General features: G+C 45.1%; 1 protein-coding gene across 1 annotated transcript; it reads right to left on the bottom strand.

The window, feature by feature from the left end:
• Positions 1–4,767: 4,767 nt before the first annotated feature.
• MFAP5 (microfibril associated protein 5) lies at positions 4,768–16,184 on the bottom strand. Its single transcript, XM_071762177.1, has 8 exons — positions 16,023–16,184; positions 15,581–15,643; positions 12,783–12,830; positions 9,990–10,025; positions 9,163–9,198; positions 8,351–8,438; positions 7,867–7,940; positions 4,768–7,273 (listed from the first exon to the last, which is right to left on the bottom strand). Exons 2-8 carry the CDS (start codon positions 15,639–15,641, stop codon positions 7,152–7,154), a joined length of 465 nt encoding a protein of 154 aa, XP_071618278.1. The 5' UTR covers positions 15,642–15,643; positions 16,023–16,184; the 3' UTR covers positions 4,768–7,151.
• Positions 16,185–17,781: the final 1,597 nt, after the last annotated feature.

Here is a 17,781-nt window from a genome sequence, read left to right as displayed (position 1 = left end):
ATCATTGCTGTGAAGGTATAAGTAGGTTAGAGCACAGGCACAGTGCATAGAGCACTTTAAGATGGCTGGCTCAGTTCCATTCTGATTTGGAAAACTGGTGACAAGACCAAAAAAAGCTCACAGACTGGGGAGGCAAAAATTTACCCTGAAGAAGTGAGTCTGGGGACTCTCAGGGGACAGAAATGGCAAAGGAGCTTGCAGAGACTAAGAAAAGTTCAGATGCCTTTCCTAAATTAAACCAAAGGGAAACTACAAAGATACCAGCTGATCAACAGTGGAGCCAGGAGAAATGGTGTAATGATGATGCTGGGCTCAAGCAGAGCTGATGAGAAAAATAACTTGTGACCACAGTGTGGAGAGTCTCAGGAATGACCACATTCACACCACACCAGGCAGCAAAGAAAGTCTTTAGAATCCTTCTTCCACAGCAGTGACCAGCTAAAGGCTAAGTCTAGGCTGTATGAGGAAAAAAAATGTTTTATTTGTCAGTCCATAACTAATCATTTATAACTCAGCTTGCTCCAGCTGACCTCTGCTATTTGGGTACCAGACAAGAGACACAGTGAGCCGTGAGCATTTTCTTGGGGCTGTGTTTTCTCATACCATATGACTTTGGAGCTACAAGGGAACAAGTCAGAGCAGTAAGCCCCACAGGAATGCCTTCAGCATGGAAAGGCTCTGTAGGTGCAAGGCACTCAGTACAAGAGGTGGCATGCTGACGTGTACCAGTGTGGAACCAAAAACCTTGGTCAAGGTGTCTCAGTGGTAAGCAGTGCTGGCTGCCCTGTTGGAAGTTGCTGCTGCTGCTGTGTGTGCTACCAATGCTCCAGCCTCTAAGGCACTGGATAAGAAGCCAGAGAAATTGGCAGGAGGATCCAAATACTGCAAGCCCCCAGTCTCCAGGGGGGCTGATTATGATGGCAATGAGTCTCTCCAATAAGCACAGAACTTTCTCTGACCACTCTGGAAGGGAAGGGAAGTCTTTGCGTTACAGAAGAACAACAGGGTAGGAGGGCTCAGGAGCCTGGAGAAGGGCAGCACAAGAGAACTTGGCACTTCTGGCTCCTTCAAACTCAACAGCAAACCAAGGTGCCAAGTAAGGTGCCAGGAAGGAAGCAAAGGCCAAGAACCATTTGACCCTTGACTGGCACTGCCGAGAAGCCCAGATTAGCTGTGGCTGTGAAGGGAATCCCAAAGAAAGCCAAGAAACTGCTGGCCACCGTGGCCAAGAAATCATCAAGAGCTCAGAGAAAATGAAAGCTGACAAACCAAAAGAGGCAAAGATCCAGCTAAGGGCAGAACAGTGAAACTCATAGCTAACAAACTCGAGGCAGAGAAATAGAAAGTGGCCTCAAACTGAGAAGGCAGTGCACAAGAAGCAAATGCTGTATGAACAGAGACAAAGTGTCATATTTCAGGGACACAGAGTGTAAATCCTTTGATGGAATAATTTATTTTTACCATGTTTTGCATTTTTAACACAGTTTCCACAAAGGAAGACAATGAATTGGAATAATTAAAATTCCTTGGTTTACAATAAAACTCAGGTTTTGTGTGAATTAAATGGGGTGTTTTTGCTATTTTATTCAATTGCTTGCAGCAGTATTGTAGGGGAGGTGGAGACAGACTCTGCTCAGAGGTGCACAGCAAAAAGAAGCAACAGATGAAAGCTGAAACAAAGGAATTTCTGATCTGACATAATGAAAATATTCTCCATTGTAAACGTGGTGCAGCACAGAAGGATGTTGTGGATTCTCCAGCTTTGCTGACTTTTTCAAAATTCAGATGGAAAAGGCTCTGAGCAATCTGATCAGCTTTGAAGTTACTAGCACTGTTTGCTAATTTTGTATGTAATTATATCGATGATCTTAACTGGGAAGGGGTACTATCCCAATAAGGACATTCCTTTTAAAAATGCACAGCTTCATATATATTTAAGCAGGTGAGTTCTCACAGCACTTATTATTTAAACGCACTGAATTATTTATGTTTATTTATTACATCTTTTTGCTAATGCCTAATATGGGATAAGTTGTATTTTTATGGGAACTGCGATCTTAGTAAAATGCCCAAAACAGGATTGTGAAAGAGAACTTATTAATCGAGTGAAGCTTTGCTCTACTGATGACTTACACCAATTCAGGATTTATATATATATGTATTACTGAAAAGATTTTTATATGAAAATAATCATTTACATTAATAGCAAAACTAGGCATTCAAATTCATTCATGATGAATGAATTTTAATGAATGTTCTTTTAATGGATTAAAATCCAGATCTAATTTGTGGAAGTTTATTCTAACTTGCTTCAATACAAGGGCTAAAGATGGGAGAGAATAGAGAGAAATAAATAGTATAATGAAGATCAGAAAGCAGGAGATGAACAGGAAACACTGAAATGGAATTCAGACAAATTTATGCTGTCAAACAATGTGCTTTTTACTAAGAAAGGTCATACCAGATGATCCTTGAGGCCCCTCCCGACCTCATAGTCTGGTTAAATGTCAGATCATATGGTGCCAGCAGTAGATGTTATGGGATCATGAACCTTTAAAATCTTCTTTTAAAAAACCAAAACAATGCAACCTTTTATATTTTGAGCTAAAATCCCTTTTGGTTTCAATCCAGCTGTTATTTACATAATAGAGGTGCTCTTTTGGGATGGTTTGCAAGCAGCGTTTCCCTCTGTGAAGGACAGTTTCACATCCCAGGCAGCAGTATGTTCTTGAGGGATCCCTCCAAGCTGAGAGGCCCCATGATGCTCTTGAGGGATCCCTCCAAGCTGAGAGGCCCCATGACGATCTCGTGTTCATGCTGCAGGTTCTTGTGGACAAGATCCAGGAAACAGCGAGCTTCCAGGTGACATGGCAGTGGCTTCCAACAGCCCCCTTCCATGCTTTGCCCCTTCCTAGTCACCCTGTTTCTGCAGCCAGGAGCTGCCACTTCAAGACCTGCAGTGTCTGCTGTTCCCACAGCGCTCAAGTTGACTTGAGGTGCCATGGAGCATGAGAAGCAGAGGGCGAGGGAAAAGGGAAGCTGGCAGGGGCCAAGCACTGCCTTCAGCCCCACCGGGTAAATGCTGTGTGTCATCTCACTGAACGCCCTTCCTTCAGCCCCACTTCAGCCCCACTGTCCTCTTCCACCCGGTTTCTTGCTCCAAGATAAATAAATATATGAACAGAGAAGAAAGAGAGGAGATGAGGAAAATAGAGGCAAAGGACAAAGAGAAGATGGAGAGATGGGAAGATGGAGCAGCCCTTGCTTTCCAGGTGCAGCAGAAAGCCCTCAGAGGGAGTGGCCAGCTTCCCTGGCAGGAGGCTCCAGCTCCATATGCCCGGCAAAGTGATGTAGAGCTTCAGACTGGTGACCAGGCATCAGAGAACTGGCCTCAAAACAGCAGCCTTCAAACTCCTAACAGTCAGGTGCTGTGACAACAAAATGAACAAGACCAGTCACTGTGTGGTTGCAGGCCATCTAACTCTGGCTCCAGCTCAGAAGCCACAAATTCTAGACCATGCTTCTAAAATGGGACTCCAGCATTTTTCTTCGTGGCTAGTCCAACTTAATGAGAAACAGACCTAGCTGGACCTCTATTTAAAAACATTTTCCCAATTTACAAGAGAGGGCAATGTCCAGAGACCAGCAGTGCAGCATTGCCACAGTTGAGGTTGCAATGGCTGGGGAGATAAATCCATGTATGGGATAACTTCTAATGAAGATGAGGAAGCCTGTCTGCAGGCTCTGGTACTGTCAGGAAAGGGAAGAATAAACTGAATTACAAAAAGTCAATGGCATATGTTGCACTGTGCTCACACAGCCAGATGAATGCTCTGACATTGCCAAGGCCAAGAGCTTATGAGTCAGAGCAGGGTCAGGGCTCTGTAGGTAGGACCAAGATCCACTGTCACTTGGGCTGAGGCTGTTTTCATTAACAGTCCAAGAAAGGGACCCTGCAGTGTTAGCCAGGAAGGAGCATTGATTGTAGGGGATGGTGTTGTGCAATAACCTGCATTGTGTGGTTTAATTCTGAGGAACGATGGAACACTGTCAGAGGCAGCTTAATTGGTAATTTGGGCCACAGCCACTTTCTTTTGTTTGTTCTGGCAATACCACCTAGACGCAAGGCTTGCCTGCTAACATATGAAGCCACTGCTTAGAGTCCCCTATTCTCTGAGTTCTCTCTTTGTGGCCAAAATATGTTGTATAGTCAGTGTCTGATTAATCTATGCAAAAGTCAGAAATTCAGTGAAAGAGAAATTTTCCTAATCCTTTTGACCCAGATGTGTAATTTTTAATGTAGTTTTTCAGTTATTCCCATTACTGAGTTAGATGGCTCTACTGAACAAATTCTTAGTTGCTTATGAGATGATTTATCACAGCTCTTCTCTTATTTCAGCCATTTTACTCAGAGACAGCAATTCTCCACCAGCAGGTCATGGCACATGCACTGTGAAAAGATGAGTCCTGAGCACAAATCTCATGGGCTGGGAGGAGTTATCCCTGTGCTCAGCAGCTACCAACTATCAGGAAAATCTGGCACGGCTAATCATGGGAAAAAAATGCTGAAGATAATTTTCTATATCTCTAGAAAAAATACTGACCTCCCAGGAAGTCCTGTGATTCACGAGAGAAGGGAAGGTGGTAGCACACAACTGGGCTAGCAGGGAGTAAAGCAGTCCAAATGACAGATTTATGCAGGATTCAGGTCTGCCCACAAATACAGCTAGAAACAAATAATCCCAAACACATAAGAGTTTCCACGAATAATTGGAAATAAATTTTCTTTTAATATTTTTGTGTGCATTAAATGGACTCTAGCATTAAAACAGTGTTCTCCTGGAGAGAAGCACCTCTTCCTGTCCCTGGTGAAAGCAAGCAACAGAAAGGCTTCTAACCATTCCCAATCTCTACGAATGTTAAATTTTTATATACTGTACAGTGGCTATGTTATATGGTTATATATACCTATATCAGCTTACGTTCAACTCTAAATACAGAGTAGAGATGTCGCCTAGCCCAATTTGCAAGACCTTCCTCTAACATTTCCTCTCTCTCCTACCTTCCTCCACATAGGCAAATTCCACAGGTGTCCCAGCATAGAAGTCAGTGGCTTCCAGTGGCTTGAATGTCTCTGATATCAAGTTCTCAGTGCCTTCCTCTCTACATGTATGTGCATGCTCTCAGTACAGAGAAATTCTTCCTTCATCTCTAGTGAGCCTTGAGTACTCAAGAAGAGTATCATCCTCTGTGTAGGGGTGTGATGTCCTACATATGAGATGCCAATCACCACATAACTTGGAATTCTTTCTCCTGTATACTGGATTAATACAGAGAGATTTACCCCATCCATGGCAATTTTTGACCATATGCAGAACAAAACTGTGTCCGCCCAGGTTGTCTTCCCCTACACAGAGGATGTAGCAACTTCTCACTGCATACAGCAGAAATCTGAGGCTCTTACCTTAATTGTTTTGCTCTTTTTCTTGGGGATGTCTGCATCTGTGCATCAGCAAACTCTCCCGTGTTGCATTTTCCTGCCTCTGTGCAGCAGACCAGTGCTCCTGCAAGGCTGAATGGTACTCCGTTCAGCAGCAGGGTATATTATGCAATGGGGGTGAATGCCTACTCTAGAAAACTGGCTTTCTGCTACTTAGGAACAATGGTCAGAGAACCTAGAGAAAAGGTCTGGCTGATCTGCTGCAGTGAGCTAACCTGCTCAGCTCTGGAGGCCCACAGAATCATGTCACAAAGAGTCAGAGTGATTAATCCACTTCAGACAGCTGTTCTCCATTTACCCTACCCAGTCACATAGTGAAAACTGCCCATATATCTGGAAATGTTCTCCATATATTTGGAAAACAAAGTTCTTGAGCAGACCACAGAGTTCCAGTGCTACCAGAGTTAATTCTTTTCCCAGGGTTGGCCTGCCTCTGTAAGTGCTTACACCTGGAGATAGGCTTATTACCCCACCAGTGCCTGGCTCTGTGCAGGTCAGCACAGCCAGAGAACCTGCAGGGGAAAAAAAAAAAAAAAAAAAAAAAGAAAAAAAAAAAAAAAATGTATTCCAGATAATGATTCTTCCACATCCCATTCCAATTTGGGACTCCTTTCTGCTTTGTGCAGTAGCTCCCAGGTCAGGAGGTAGGAACTCAAGTGGAGATATGGAAAGCAGGCTCAGCAGCTGGAGAGTGTGGAGGTAGCCAGACCAAGACAAGTCACCAGGACAAGCTAATTCATTGCAAGTTCCCATTACTGTGAGGACACACAGGTTCTTCATGGGCTCTCTTGGGCTTAGGAACAAAGGCAGCCATACTTACTGGTCCCTGGAACTTGCCTGGAACAGGCACCAAGAGATTTCTTCAATGGGAAGGGAGGGACAGAATGGGAGAGAGGAGAGGAGGGAGAGGAAGGGGCAGCAATCTATTCCAACATAATCTTCTTGAGAAAAATATAATGCCATACTAAATCCAGAATTCTTCCTTTTGGTAGCATCTGTATGTAAGGAAGGCAAGAGGCTTGAGACACAGAACTTCCCAGGGGTAGTTATAAATGTTCTGCTGCCATGCAAGGACAATGACATTTGCCTTGGGCCACTTCTGTCATTTCTCTGAGGTCAACAGACACAAGAGGAGGCTGTACTATTACACAGTAGTTCAGGAAGACTGGAGAGGCTCAGGCTGACAGACCATATCCAAACTCATACTGATGCCATGCAAGAAGCCTAGGCCAGGAGTCCTAAGGCACAAAAGTTTGCACTCCTCCACGAGATGCAGATGAGGGCATCTGTACTGTTGGAGAGGACTACATCCTGTCCTCAGGTATGTCTCTCTCTGCAGGGCTGAAGCAAGAGTAGATGCAGCACATTTATAAGGACCTCTGGGAAATGAGACGTTCATGGCTTGCCAAACAGAGTTTGAGAGAAAACAGGGGAGCATCCCACATCCTCAGCAACAGATGACAACAGCCACCATGACAGACTAGCAGAGAAGGGATTCTGTGTACTGCAGCACCTGAAGAAGAGGATGTGGGGGAAGGCAAAGAAGCAAGGAAATGGTGGGGAAATCACAAATGAGAAAGACTTGTCTTGGGTTGTAGGTAGTGGATGACGATTTCTCTTCTCTCCTTTCTTCTCTCCTACTGGTGGTAGCTCACAGAGCATTAGGCTTTCTGCGCTGCTGCTCCAGGAGTTGTCTGCAAGGGAGGTGTTGGGGTTGCCCAGATCGTCGGAGACGTCGAGATGGAAGGCCAGCCAGCTGGCGACAGATCTCATCTGAAGGCACAGCAGGCACACACAGGTTGACAAATAATAAAAGCTTCCTTCAAATTTTCACCATCGGAACAGTTAGAGTTACATCCTTCACTGCATCTACACAAATTTCTGGAACTGCTGAATCCTTATATACATGAGGCAAGTGAACAGATGCTCAGGCTTTTATTAATTTCTTTCTGGCTATGATCTGCTAATGTACACTACATATTAAAATCACCCAGATTTTGCTGCAACAAAGACTGCATAAGAAATCTAGGCTGGATCTTGTTTCTATTCATAATAGAAGTACTGAAAGTTACTCTTTAACCTCAAAGGAATGCAACTTTGAGTAAGGGTGCATGTCTGGGGCTAATAGAGCGTGATCAAGATTGAGGAAGGCAGATCTCTCATACTTCTTGGTACTACAATATCTACACTTCCCAGTGTTTTTCATGGCATGTATACTGGATGCAACACTGCCTTGCATCACAGCTCCTCCGAGACACGTCCAAGGAAAATACCACATATGGATTGGGATTGGGTAAACAGTTAGCTTGGAGTCTCTCTCAGATGGCTGCAGCTATTCTTTTAGTCAAGCTGGTGCTATCACTCACCTTGCATGACCTCGTTTTCCTTGCAGATGATGCGGGAGCACACCTCCTTGTTTATTATGTACATGCGACGCACACTGGGGGATCACCAGGAACACACCAAGGAGAGTAGCAAAAAGCACAGGAGCCCGGAGAAACAAACAAACAAAGGTAATAAATAGGTATTTTCACTGATGAAGACGAAAATCCTAAATTTTTAGGCTTAATCAGTCTAGAATAAGGCAGTTGTCAATGGGAAAGTAATCTGTAGAGACTTCGTTAAATGGCCAAATGCCTTAAATACTGATTACAAAATAGAGCACATAACAGCTCTTTAGTGCTGCACAAATAATTGTGCTGTTTTAATTAATCACCCTAAAAGGACACTCTGAGGATAAGATTGGTTCCCTGAGGGAACACCTAGACTGCAAAGGAAACAACTGCTGACCTGGACATACTGTTTCTGGAGAGATTTTAGAGGTTTTCTGAGGGACTGCTGGTTTCTTACCTTGTAACACAGAGGTAGCTGATACACTGCTTTACTGGTTTGTGAACAGAGTACAGGCGTGTGCAAGGGAACTTCTCCTCACGACAGTCTGGGAACACACACAAAGAGGTGCAATCCAGCATCACTGGCAGGTGCAGTGAATCTGGCACACATGGAACTTCATACTGTCCTGCAGCCTCCCAGGGAAGTCCCCTGGCCTCTATTTTCCACCCTCTTGTAAGAGATGGGGATGGTTTAGAGAACAGGAAAACAAGGCAGACATTTCTGATTCCCTTGCTTCATAAGACAAAATTAAGGGAGTTAAAAGTTAAAGTTGAGTGAAATGCAAAACAGACCTAGTAGGAATCCTCAGTACAGAAGGGACATGCTGTAAAAGGGACAGACACAAATTGTTCATTTTGTTTAAAATGTAAATTGTGGCTGCACTTTCAAGACACACGTTTCTAACAGATATGCAGTCTAAGACTTCAGGACACAGATCTGGTTCCTTTCTTTTCTAGATGACCTTGCAGCTAGCTGTAATGGGTTTTCTTGCATTTCCTTCTGAAATGCCAGGTGTCAGCCACTGACAAGGACAGAATACTGACCCAGTGTATCTGCTCTGGTGATCTGCCCATTTGTGTCCTCTCAGGCATGCCACCCAGGGGAAGGCTTCTGCTTCCACTGCTGTCATTGTCCAGTATTTCTAACTCAAAGAGTGGGCTGAGGGAAATTTCCAGGGAACTAAGCTCAGTGCTGAGCCAGCATCTTCCTGAGCAAGTAACAAGGTGGGTGAAAGTGGGATTTGGTGCGGGCAACAAACTTAAATGTACCTGATGAAGGTGTCACAGTTTCCTTGTCAGACTGAGCTGGAAGACAGAGGGTAGCAAAGTTAGTGTGATTTACCATGATTCCTTCCTAGACATCATCTCATTCAAAACAACTACCTGGAGTGTTCTTTCAAGAGCTCTCCATTGTAATGTCTAATGTGGAAAAATATTTCCTTGTTACTAACATAAAATCATAACAGAAGGTACAAATTCAGTAAGAATCTAGTGCCAGCTACACAGCCAATGCTAAAAACCTGTCCAAGCTTTACCATAAAGCACTGCCACTGCTGTTGAAAACTACACTGCAAGGACATTTTCACTTATAATTCAAAATTCAGGTAAATGTAACGTAGTTCCTGTAATTGCCATCCAGCTAGGCAAGAACCAAAGAAGCCTGTAGGCTTAGGAAGTACCTCTTCCTAAGGAACAGTAATTCCTTTAAGAACCAGTATTCCTAGACCACCGGTCATTGACCCCTTGTCCATCACACGTGGTCAAAAGGAAGTGGGTTTCTTGTTCCCTCTGATAAATCAACCCAAATAAATAATTTTATTATTTACCAGTAACAACCTGGAAAAGAAGCTGGAGAACTAATTGCTAGGTACAAGTTTTCATCAACTGTTTTAGAGGACTCCTACTCCTGTTCACGTGCCTTAGGGTCAGCCAGATGCACAGACAAAACAGATGACCATAGAGAGAAGGAGTCTTTTGGGCATCAATGCCAGGGTTAGGGGCAGTCAGGGAAGGCAAGATTCTGGGTGTGTAAAGGACCGGGCAAGGAGAGGGAAGAGGGTTCACAACATTTGGTTGTGAATTAAGAACAAACTCACCAGGACCAGGCAGCACAGGTGGTGTAACAGCTGAATCTGGAAAAAAAAAAGATGTTTGGATACATCTTAATTTGAGTTTGCCATCTCTTTCCCCCTCCTAGAGTTCTGCTGATGGCTCACCACTTTTGACCAGTAGCCATCCCCCATCTGGTTCATAGCCAACACCGATCATTAGGTTGTCATCTGACTTTTCAGAGTAACTGCAGGCTTTCCCTGCAAATATGCTCGGTGTCCTAGAGCTGATGGGATGCTGTACAGCTGATATGGGTCCCATGGCGCATCTTTTGTGAAGAGTTTCTCCTCAATAATAAGCATTTTGAAGCCCAAGTCTGACGTAATGGCTTCACAATTAGATTTTTCAGTTTTAGATGTAGGTTAGCCATTGTCAGTCTGGTCTGCAGAGCAAGTCTTATCTGCCCTCCTACAGACTGTCAGGTCTCACACATTGAACTTGAGACTGATACAAGTTGCTTTCATCTCCCACCCTCCCAAGGAGATAATGAATGCACCTTGTGTGCACAATATTGTGTTTCCCCTCTTCTCCTCCACGGTTGTCTCATGACAGCTTGTCAGCCTGACCCACAACACTTTAAGCCAGCAGATGAGCAGAACCACAGGAGAGGGAGACTATGGAGGTCCTGGAGAACAGGACACCATTCTCAAATGTGCTCTCCTACACACACAGAACACTTCCATGCGAAGCAGCCACGTGCTGCTGCTTCTCCTTTCTCTTTTGAACCACATCATCCAGCAGATGTGTCCTCCTTCTCCGTATCCTGCTTGGTTCCTCCCCACCTCAGAGGGCTGTGTTTAAGAGACTGTCCCAGCAGAGAGAGAAACCATCATTGAAACCATTGGTGCTGGATTCAAAACTGGACTTGTATGGACAAAGTGGGGAGGCACCCCTTTGAGCCTCAAGCCTTCTCCCCCATTCCTCATTATGAGTCCGGCAGGATTAGCCCACTTCCCATCTGCTCTGCTATCCCTACAGCAAGGCTCTATAAGGAGGCATAATGCACGCTAGAAATGCTCTTTTCAATAGTCTGCCATCTACCCTTCCTTTCACATACATTTTGCTGCCCCCCAGTGACATAGCTGCAGGCACAGCAGGGAAGACAGTATTAAAAGAACAGTATTTCCATCTTCCCATTCCACCACGGCTCACGGGTTGCTTTATTACTGTTTTTCATGGGGGTTTTTGCCCCCTCTGTCTCCTGGGGACTCAAGCCTGGATGCTAGCTCTCAGCAGACACGGACACAACCTTTGTCCAAGTGCTGCTTAGTTAACAGGTGAACCTGATCAGTTATTTCATTTTTTAGTCTCTTCCTCCCTGCAAACTTCTCTGGAAGCTGCATGAACTTTGGATTTCATGGCTTCCTGCAGTGCAAACAGCTTCAGAGATCTCTGGTACACAAGGTGAGATTGGGATTTCCTTGGAGAACAAGCCATTAAACCACCCCAAATTCATCTCTGAGCTGCACAGAGCAGAGAAAGGATTCTCAGATAGATGCTGGAAGAGGACTGCTAGGTGTGCTAGATGTCAAAAGTGGGGAAAGAAGTGCCTGAACATAATAGATGACTGCTGGGGCAAAATTAGGTGGCAGTAGTTGGGAGTAAAGGGGAAAAGAAGTCTGTAGTTGCCAAGAAATAGGAGCTTACCAGGGGTGTTGGTAAGAGAGTTCTCACCTGGAAGAGAAAGAATGTCCTTGAGCTAACTTGTTTTTTTCTGGCCCATTACACAGCTAGCCACAGCCAGCTTGAATTACCTTGGCCACCATGGTTGGTTCATGTGACAGTGGGATACAATCCAGTAAATACATGAACACAGCTAGCCCATTCCACCTTTATCCAGCCCCCTTTTCAGTGACTATCCTGGGACTAGACTTTTTAGTACTGATGTTGCACCAACCCATGAGAACTCTGGATTTGTATTCTGTGGCCAATATAGGCATCTCAGTGGGAAAGACACACATCTGAAATGAAGGTGCTGATGGCTCCCATGGGAGTAGGGCAGACAAATAAGGTACCCACTGCAGAGAAGGAGGTAGGCAACTCCAGAATCTAGCCTTGACTGCAGAAATTGATCAGCAAATGAGTTTCTTTGAGAGGCAACTGTTGGCAAAAATGGGGCAGGTGTGATGGAGGGATAAAGTGTGAAGGACACGGAATCTTGGTGGACACATGTTGGGCTGAATAGTTTTCTGGGATGCCCCAGGTATTGCACATGTCAAGATCATAACTAGATGTCTGATGGCTTAGCCAGGGGCTATAGTTGAAGAAAAGACAGACCCTTGTGGTTCTTTTTGGTGCTGAAGCATGATGAAAAGATACATTCATTTTACTTTATGTCACAGCAATATAAAAAGTTCCAGAGGAATAAAGCAATTCACCCTCAGCAACACAGCCAGTATTAATACTAGTCAATATACTTTCTCAATGGCCTCACTGCTAAAGCACTGTGCCATCTGTGCACCCTTTTTCTTGGGATATTCCTAAGCAGCAGTAGAGTTCCCAGAGCATCCCATGGCTGAAGAGTTATCAGCTCTCATGGATCTCCCACAACCCTTGATGGTGAACATAACTTCATGAGCTTCCGCTAAGTGTTCAGGACCCGAGCACTACTGACTTATTTGTAAAGAACACACAACACTTAGCAGGTTGACTTGGAGGGCTTGTTTAATCTTCACTGCATAAACGCTCACAGTGTCAGAGACAAGGAAAGAACAGCATTTGCAATTGAACAGGCTGTAACTACATAGGACAACTGTGAGCAACATGTCTGTAATACTTACCGGTTGCACTTTCCAGTTCTTGCCCATTGACCACCCACGGAAACCAGTCTGCAAGAGAAGAACAGAGGGGAGTGAAGAAAAGACAGACAGAGAGGGATTCCTATAGCCTGCAGGCTTTGTGAAATTTTTATGAGATGCTTATCTGTCCAGGAAACGCCACTGCCCTCTGCTGAAAGGCAAAATAATCTCCTCTCCTCTTCAGCCTCCACTGCTGCCTGGCTTTTTTCTTTAAAAGGCTTGTGCATGCAGTAGGTCCTGATCCTATTGCTGCTGATGCTATTCTGATCCTATTCCACCAGGGTCAAAGGCTAGGCACAGGAACAAGATAGTAAATACCTCCAGATCTGCTCCTGGAGTCTTCATTTCTGAAACCCCATTTGATGCATTTGAAAACAAACTGCACATTTCCTCCCTGCTCTGAAGGCCAGCCAAAATCCCTGTCTCCATTTTACAGAAGAAACTGAGAAGTGGAGATTATTTTCTTGGGGTCACAGACTGAGTCACCAGCACAGCAAGAAACAGACTGCAGGTTTTGCAGCTCCGTAGACAAATAATTATTTGGTTCATCATCCTGCCTGGGTACAGAGTTCAGAGTTGAAAATCTTTCCCCTCTCAGTCCCTGGGCATGCTGGAGAGGGAGAATGATGAAGGCTTGCCATTGCATGTGGTATGGAAGAGAAGAAATTGAAACTGAGCTAGACTGTTCATTTGTCCAAATATAAAGAGTGAGAGAGCTGCTTCCTACATCAGCCAGGAATAGGAAAATATTTCCTGCTAGCCACAGCGGAGGGAAACGTCTGCATTACAGGGGTGGGATGAAGGAAGGAGTTGGCAGGAAAAACCCAGTGATCTGGGGCACTTCAGGGTTGTGTGCAGGACCAGCCCAAAAAAACAGTATTCCCTGCTACATCTTACAGAGTCAGCCTTTCGTTGTTAACAGAAGCACTGCATGGGTAAAAACCATCAGATCCACAGACTTTGTCTTAGTTCTTCCTCATTCCAAGAGCAGTTACTTGCTGGCTGCAGAGGGACTCTTGGGACCTCTACATAATCCCGCTCTGCAGCATTACAGGAGTCACTGGATACTGCTATTCCCCTCCCCTGCCAGCAAGGGATAAACTGCTGGTGGCTGACCCAGGGAGAGGCAGAGGTGTAAAATGACTTTACTTCGTGATGTAGTGCAGCTTAAAACTTGCCCTGTTCTGGCTAATCTCTTAACCATAACAAGGAGAGGAGAAAAATTATACTGAACACTTTCTCATTTTTTTCTGATATGAAAGGCAGGACACAAATTCTGAAACCACTGCAGGGAGGTGGGGGCAGATTTAAAACAGGAGTCATATGGAAAAAAGGGGGAGGCTCCCCTTTTTTTCCAACATTTAAAAGTTAGTTTTCACTGGCTGTTGTTTCTCTCCTCCCTAGCTGATAACTAGAAAACCATTCCAGTTCTAAAACAACAGGACAGAAGTGAAACCTCTGTCTCTGAAGAGACAAAAGTGACTTTCTTATCAGATTTTCACTCATTCCAATTTATACTTGCTATGGTACCCAACTTACATGCTTTATGAATGACTGGGCTTTATTGTTCAAGTTGTAATAAATTCATCCTTGATGTCTAAGAAAACTGCACTTCTAATACACTGAATCTGTACCTCGCCCAAAAACCACAAGAGACAATGAGAAACCAGCTAGTGATTCCTGTTTTTTTCCATCTTAGAACAGAAAAAAACCCAAACCAACCCACACCAGAACAGAAATGCTAAGATAAAATACACAAAAGTACGAAATACTCCTTTCAGGCCTCCTTGATGCATCATAAAAATTAGAGGGTTTTTTTTTTCTGCCTCTAACTTTTCAAGACCATCTCTTGGATGCCTCATCTCCCTGCTTCACAGTCACAAATATGACATCCTCTGTGGTGCACCTTTACAGGAAAAAGTGCAACTGGGGGCAGAATCAGGCCTCAGCATGAGAGGAGGACTGAGGAGAGCAGTTTGGAATGACCTGATTTAAATATGATAGGTGCAGCCATCTATCTCCTACATACATTTTTTTCTGGGCAAAGCTTTTTCTATTAATTGAAAATAAACATCTTTCACTGTCTCTCCTGAGTCTTCCGACTATAATGTATGATGCAACCCTCTTGTTTTGGTTTTTTTTATGCTTTTTTTTTTTTCAAACAAATTTTATTCCACCTGAATTTTTGACCAAGTAACCTCAAGCAAACAAAGAAGTGGTACAACAAAACCAAACAAAAACAGAGAGTGGATTAAACTGTGGAGGTTCTATACTTGTATACAACTATGTACAAACTACAAAACCTCCCAAGCAGCCAAGTGGCCTGGAACAGGGCCATTCCAGCAGGAACTGCTAGTGACAGCAAATGTTCCACAGCTGTGACAGAACAAGATTTGTGAAGCACTGGGAAATGCTCTGCAGATCATGCAAACACAGGTGGTACAGCAGTCTACATTAAGCACAAAGCACAGCTACGCCCTCTTTCTCAATTCAGCCTGGCTGTTCTGATAACCCAGCCACCACTGTAGTGGAGGCTGTGGACCTCTGCCTCTTGTGACTCCCAGTACTTACTGAAGAATGGACTCATATGGGAACCAGTCACCAGGTCATAATTTTTTCCTCACAACCTTATATCCACCTTGACTTTCCTGCTTGATCCTTTTCCCTTTACTATCCATATACATGTTTCTGTCTCCTAACATCATTGCACATTAGCCTGCATATGAGACCCCATGGAGACAGGGTGGAGAAGAAATCCTCCCCTTAGCATAAGGACTCACCACCTGGGGACAAGGAGAGTGCTAAGAGACACAGTAGTATGCAGGCTCCAGAGGTCTTCATCCCTGAGAAGTGAAGGAGAGAGAAGTTAGAGGAAAGCTAGGAACAGGGATACCCTCCCCTATAGCACAGAAAGTTTGCTTGCTGCCAGTTTACCTCTCAAGACCATTTATCTTCCCAGCTTCCCTCCCACCTGTCTCCCTGGACAGTACTCCAGGTGTTTCTGAAACATTCTGGACTGAGCATCTGATCTCCATCTTCTTTCTATCTCTTTCCACTTCCTTTCTCCAGTCTCCATCACTTTTACCATCCAGGTGGCTACACCCCTCCACAAACACACACACAGCATGCAAAGAAAAGTTTTCCCTTGTTATCTCCATCCACTCTTCTTCTACTTTTAAATTGAGGAGCACTGAGGGAATAGATGGGGTCCCCAGCACTTACTGTAGCCCTTGGTCTCCACTCCCTTCAGCCACAGACGCTCTGTCTTTCCCCTTCAGCGTTCCCCCCCACTTTGACTATTGGGTAAATCATATGCAGCCACACCCAGAACACGTTCTACTTTTGGTTGTCTTCAAAATACAATTTTTGGGAAAAAAAGAAAAAGAAAAAAAAAAAAAAAAAGAAGCCGGGTAGATGTAGGGACTTGGTGTCATCATACATCTGGAATGAGGGGGGGAGCGAGAAGCAGCAGCCCACACCCTCATTCCAGAGTTTATTATCCTCCGAAGGGAGTCCGCTCCTCCCATTCCCCCAGGATGGCCCAGCATCAGGGACGGATTCTTCTGTCTCCCTTCAATATCCACGTCCCGTTCTGCCCTCCCACGCAGGCCCTCTTCTTCGTACGCCGCCACATCTGGCCTTGTTTCTCCACTCAGCTGCTGCCTCCTCCCACCCCAGCTCTTCGGTCGTCTCACTTTTTCCTTGCCTGCCTCTCTCCCTCACGGGCACCGCAGAACCCGCATCCCTTTTTTTGACTACACGACATGCTCGGCATGACCACGCTGCCGGGAAGACTCTCGCCTTCCCCCCCGGCACGGCCCGCCCGGCCTTCCCGGCAAGCGATGCTGCGCAGGAGGATTGGGAGGACCGACACCGGGACGGCGGGAGCTCCTCGATGCTCCGGCCGGGAGGGAGTCCAGGGAGAGACGGACCCTCGACGGCCTCGCCCGCCAGCGGAGAGCGCCCGGGGGCAGCGGCAGCGGCGAGGATCGGGAGGGGAGGACGGCGGACTGGCAGGCAGCCAATCGGCTGGCAGCAATGATTATGACGTCACCCCACCGCACATGCCGGGGGGGGATGGGATGGGATGGGATGGGATGGGATGGGATGCGATGGGGATGGGGATGAGGATGAGGATGAGGATGAGGATGAGGATGAGGATGAGGATGAGGATGAGGATGAGGATGAGGATGAGGATGAGGATGAGGATGAGGTGCACCTCAGGACTGGGCTCATGTGCTCTCGAGACAGGGAAATGCCACTGCCATTGTGGGCAGCCTGAGAAAGGTGGGGAATAGGGAAAATGTGTCTTTAAAAAAATAATAATTAAAAAAAAAAAATTAAAATTTGAAAAATTTAAATTAGAAAAATGGGAGAGACGTATACTAAAAAAGGAAGAGGAAGAATGAAACCTGCCTCCCACTGTGCCATCCTTCAGACTCCCTTGTGCTGCTTTGCCTCCAAGCATGCTGCGTTTTATCAATCAGCCCCCCTGGAAAAGCTGCCCTCACCTAACCCTTCCTCCAACAGCCCCAGGATGCCCTGTCTCCTGCAGCCTCAAAGACTTCTTTTCCCTTTGCTGGTCTCCTCCTCCGTCTCTAAGGAGGTACTGGCTTCATGGTGCCCTTTGTATAAGCTTCAAGGCACAATCTCAATCCTAAAGCCAAAGAAGCTGAAGGAGGAAGCTAGAAAATTACACCAGCTCACACCTACATGCAGAAACCTGGTAGAGGAAATCTGTGTCCCCTAAGTAGCTCAAAAAACCTTGTGTGTTCTTAACAAATTGCAGACCAGGAATAAAACCCAATAATACCTTGTATACAATTGCTAATAAAATTCTTACTACGTTCGCACTGCCGCAAAAGGCTCAAAAGAATCGTTATAAAATGACTGAGACTCAATATTCTGTTAATGGTTTAATTTAATTAATAAAATTGCAATGAGCAAAACAGTGCTGGGTGTGTGGAGAGTCTCTGCTCCA

Source organism: Heliangelus exortis, chromosome 1 (genome assembly GCF_036169615.1).
Source record: "Heliangelus exortis chromosome 1, bHelExo1.hap1, whole genome shotgun sequence".
NCBI classification, from domain to species: domain Eukaryota; kingdom Metazoa; phylum Chordata; class Aves; order Apodiformes; family Trochilidae; genus Heliangelus; species Heliangelus exortis.
Note: the sequence above shows the minus strand (reverse complement) of the source record. Positions and strands in the feature narration are given on the sequence as shown.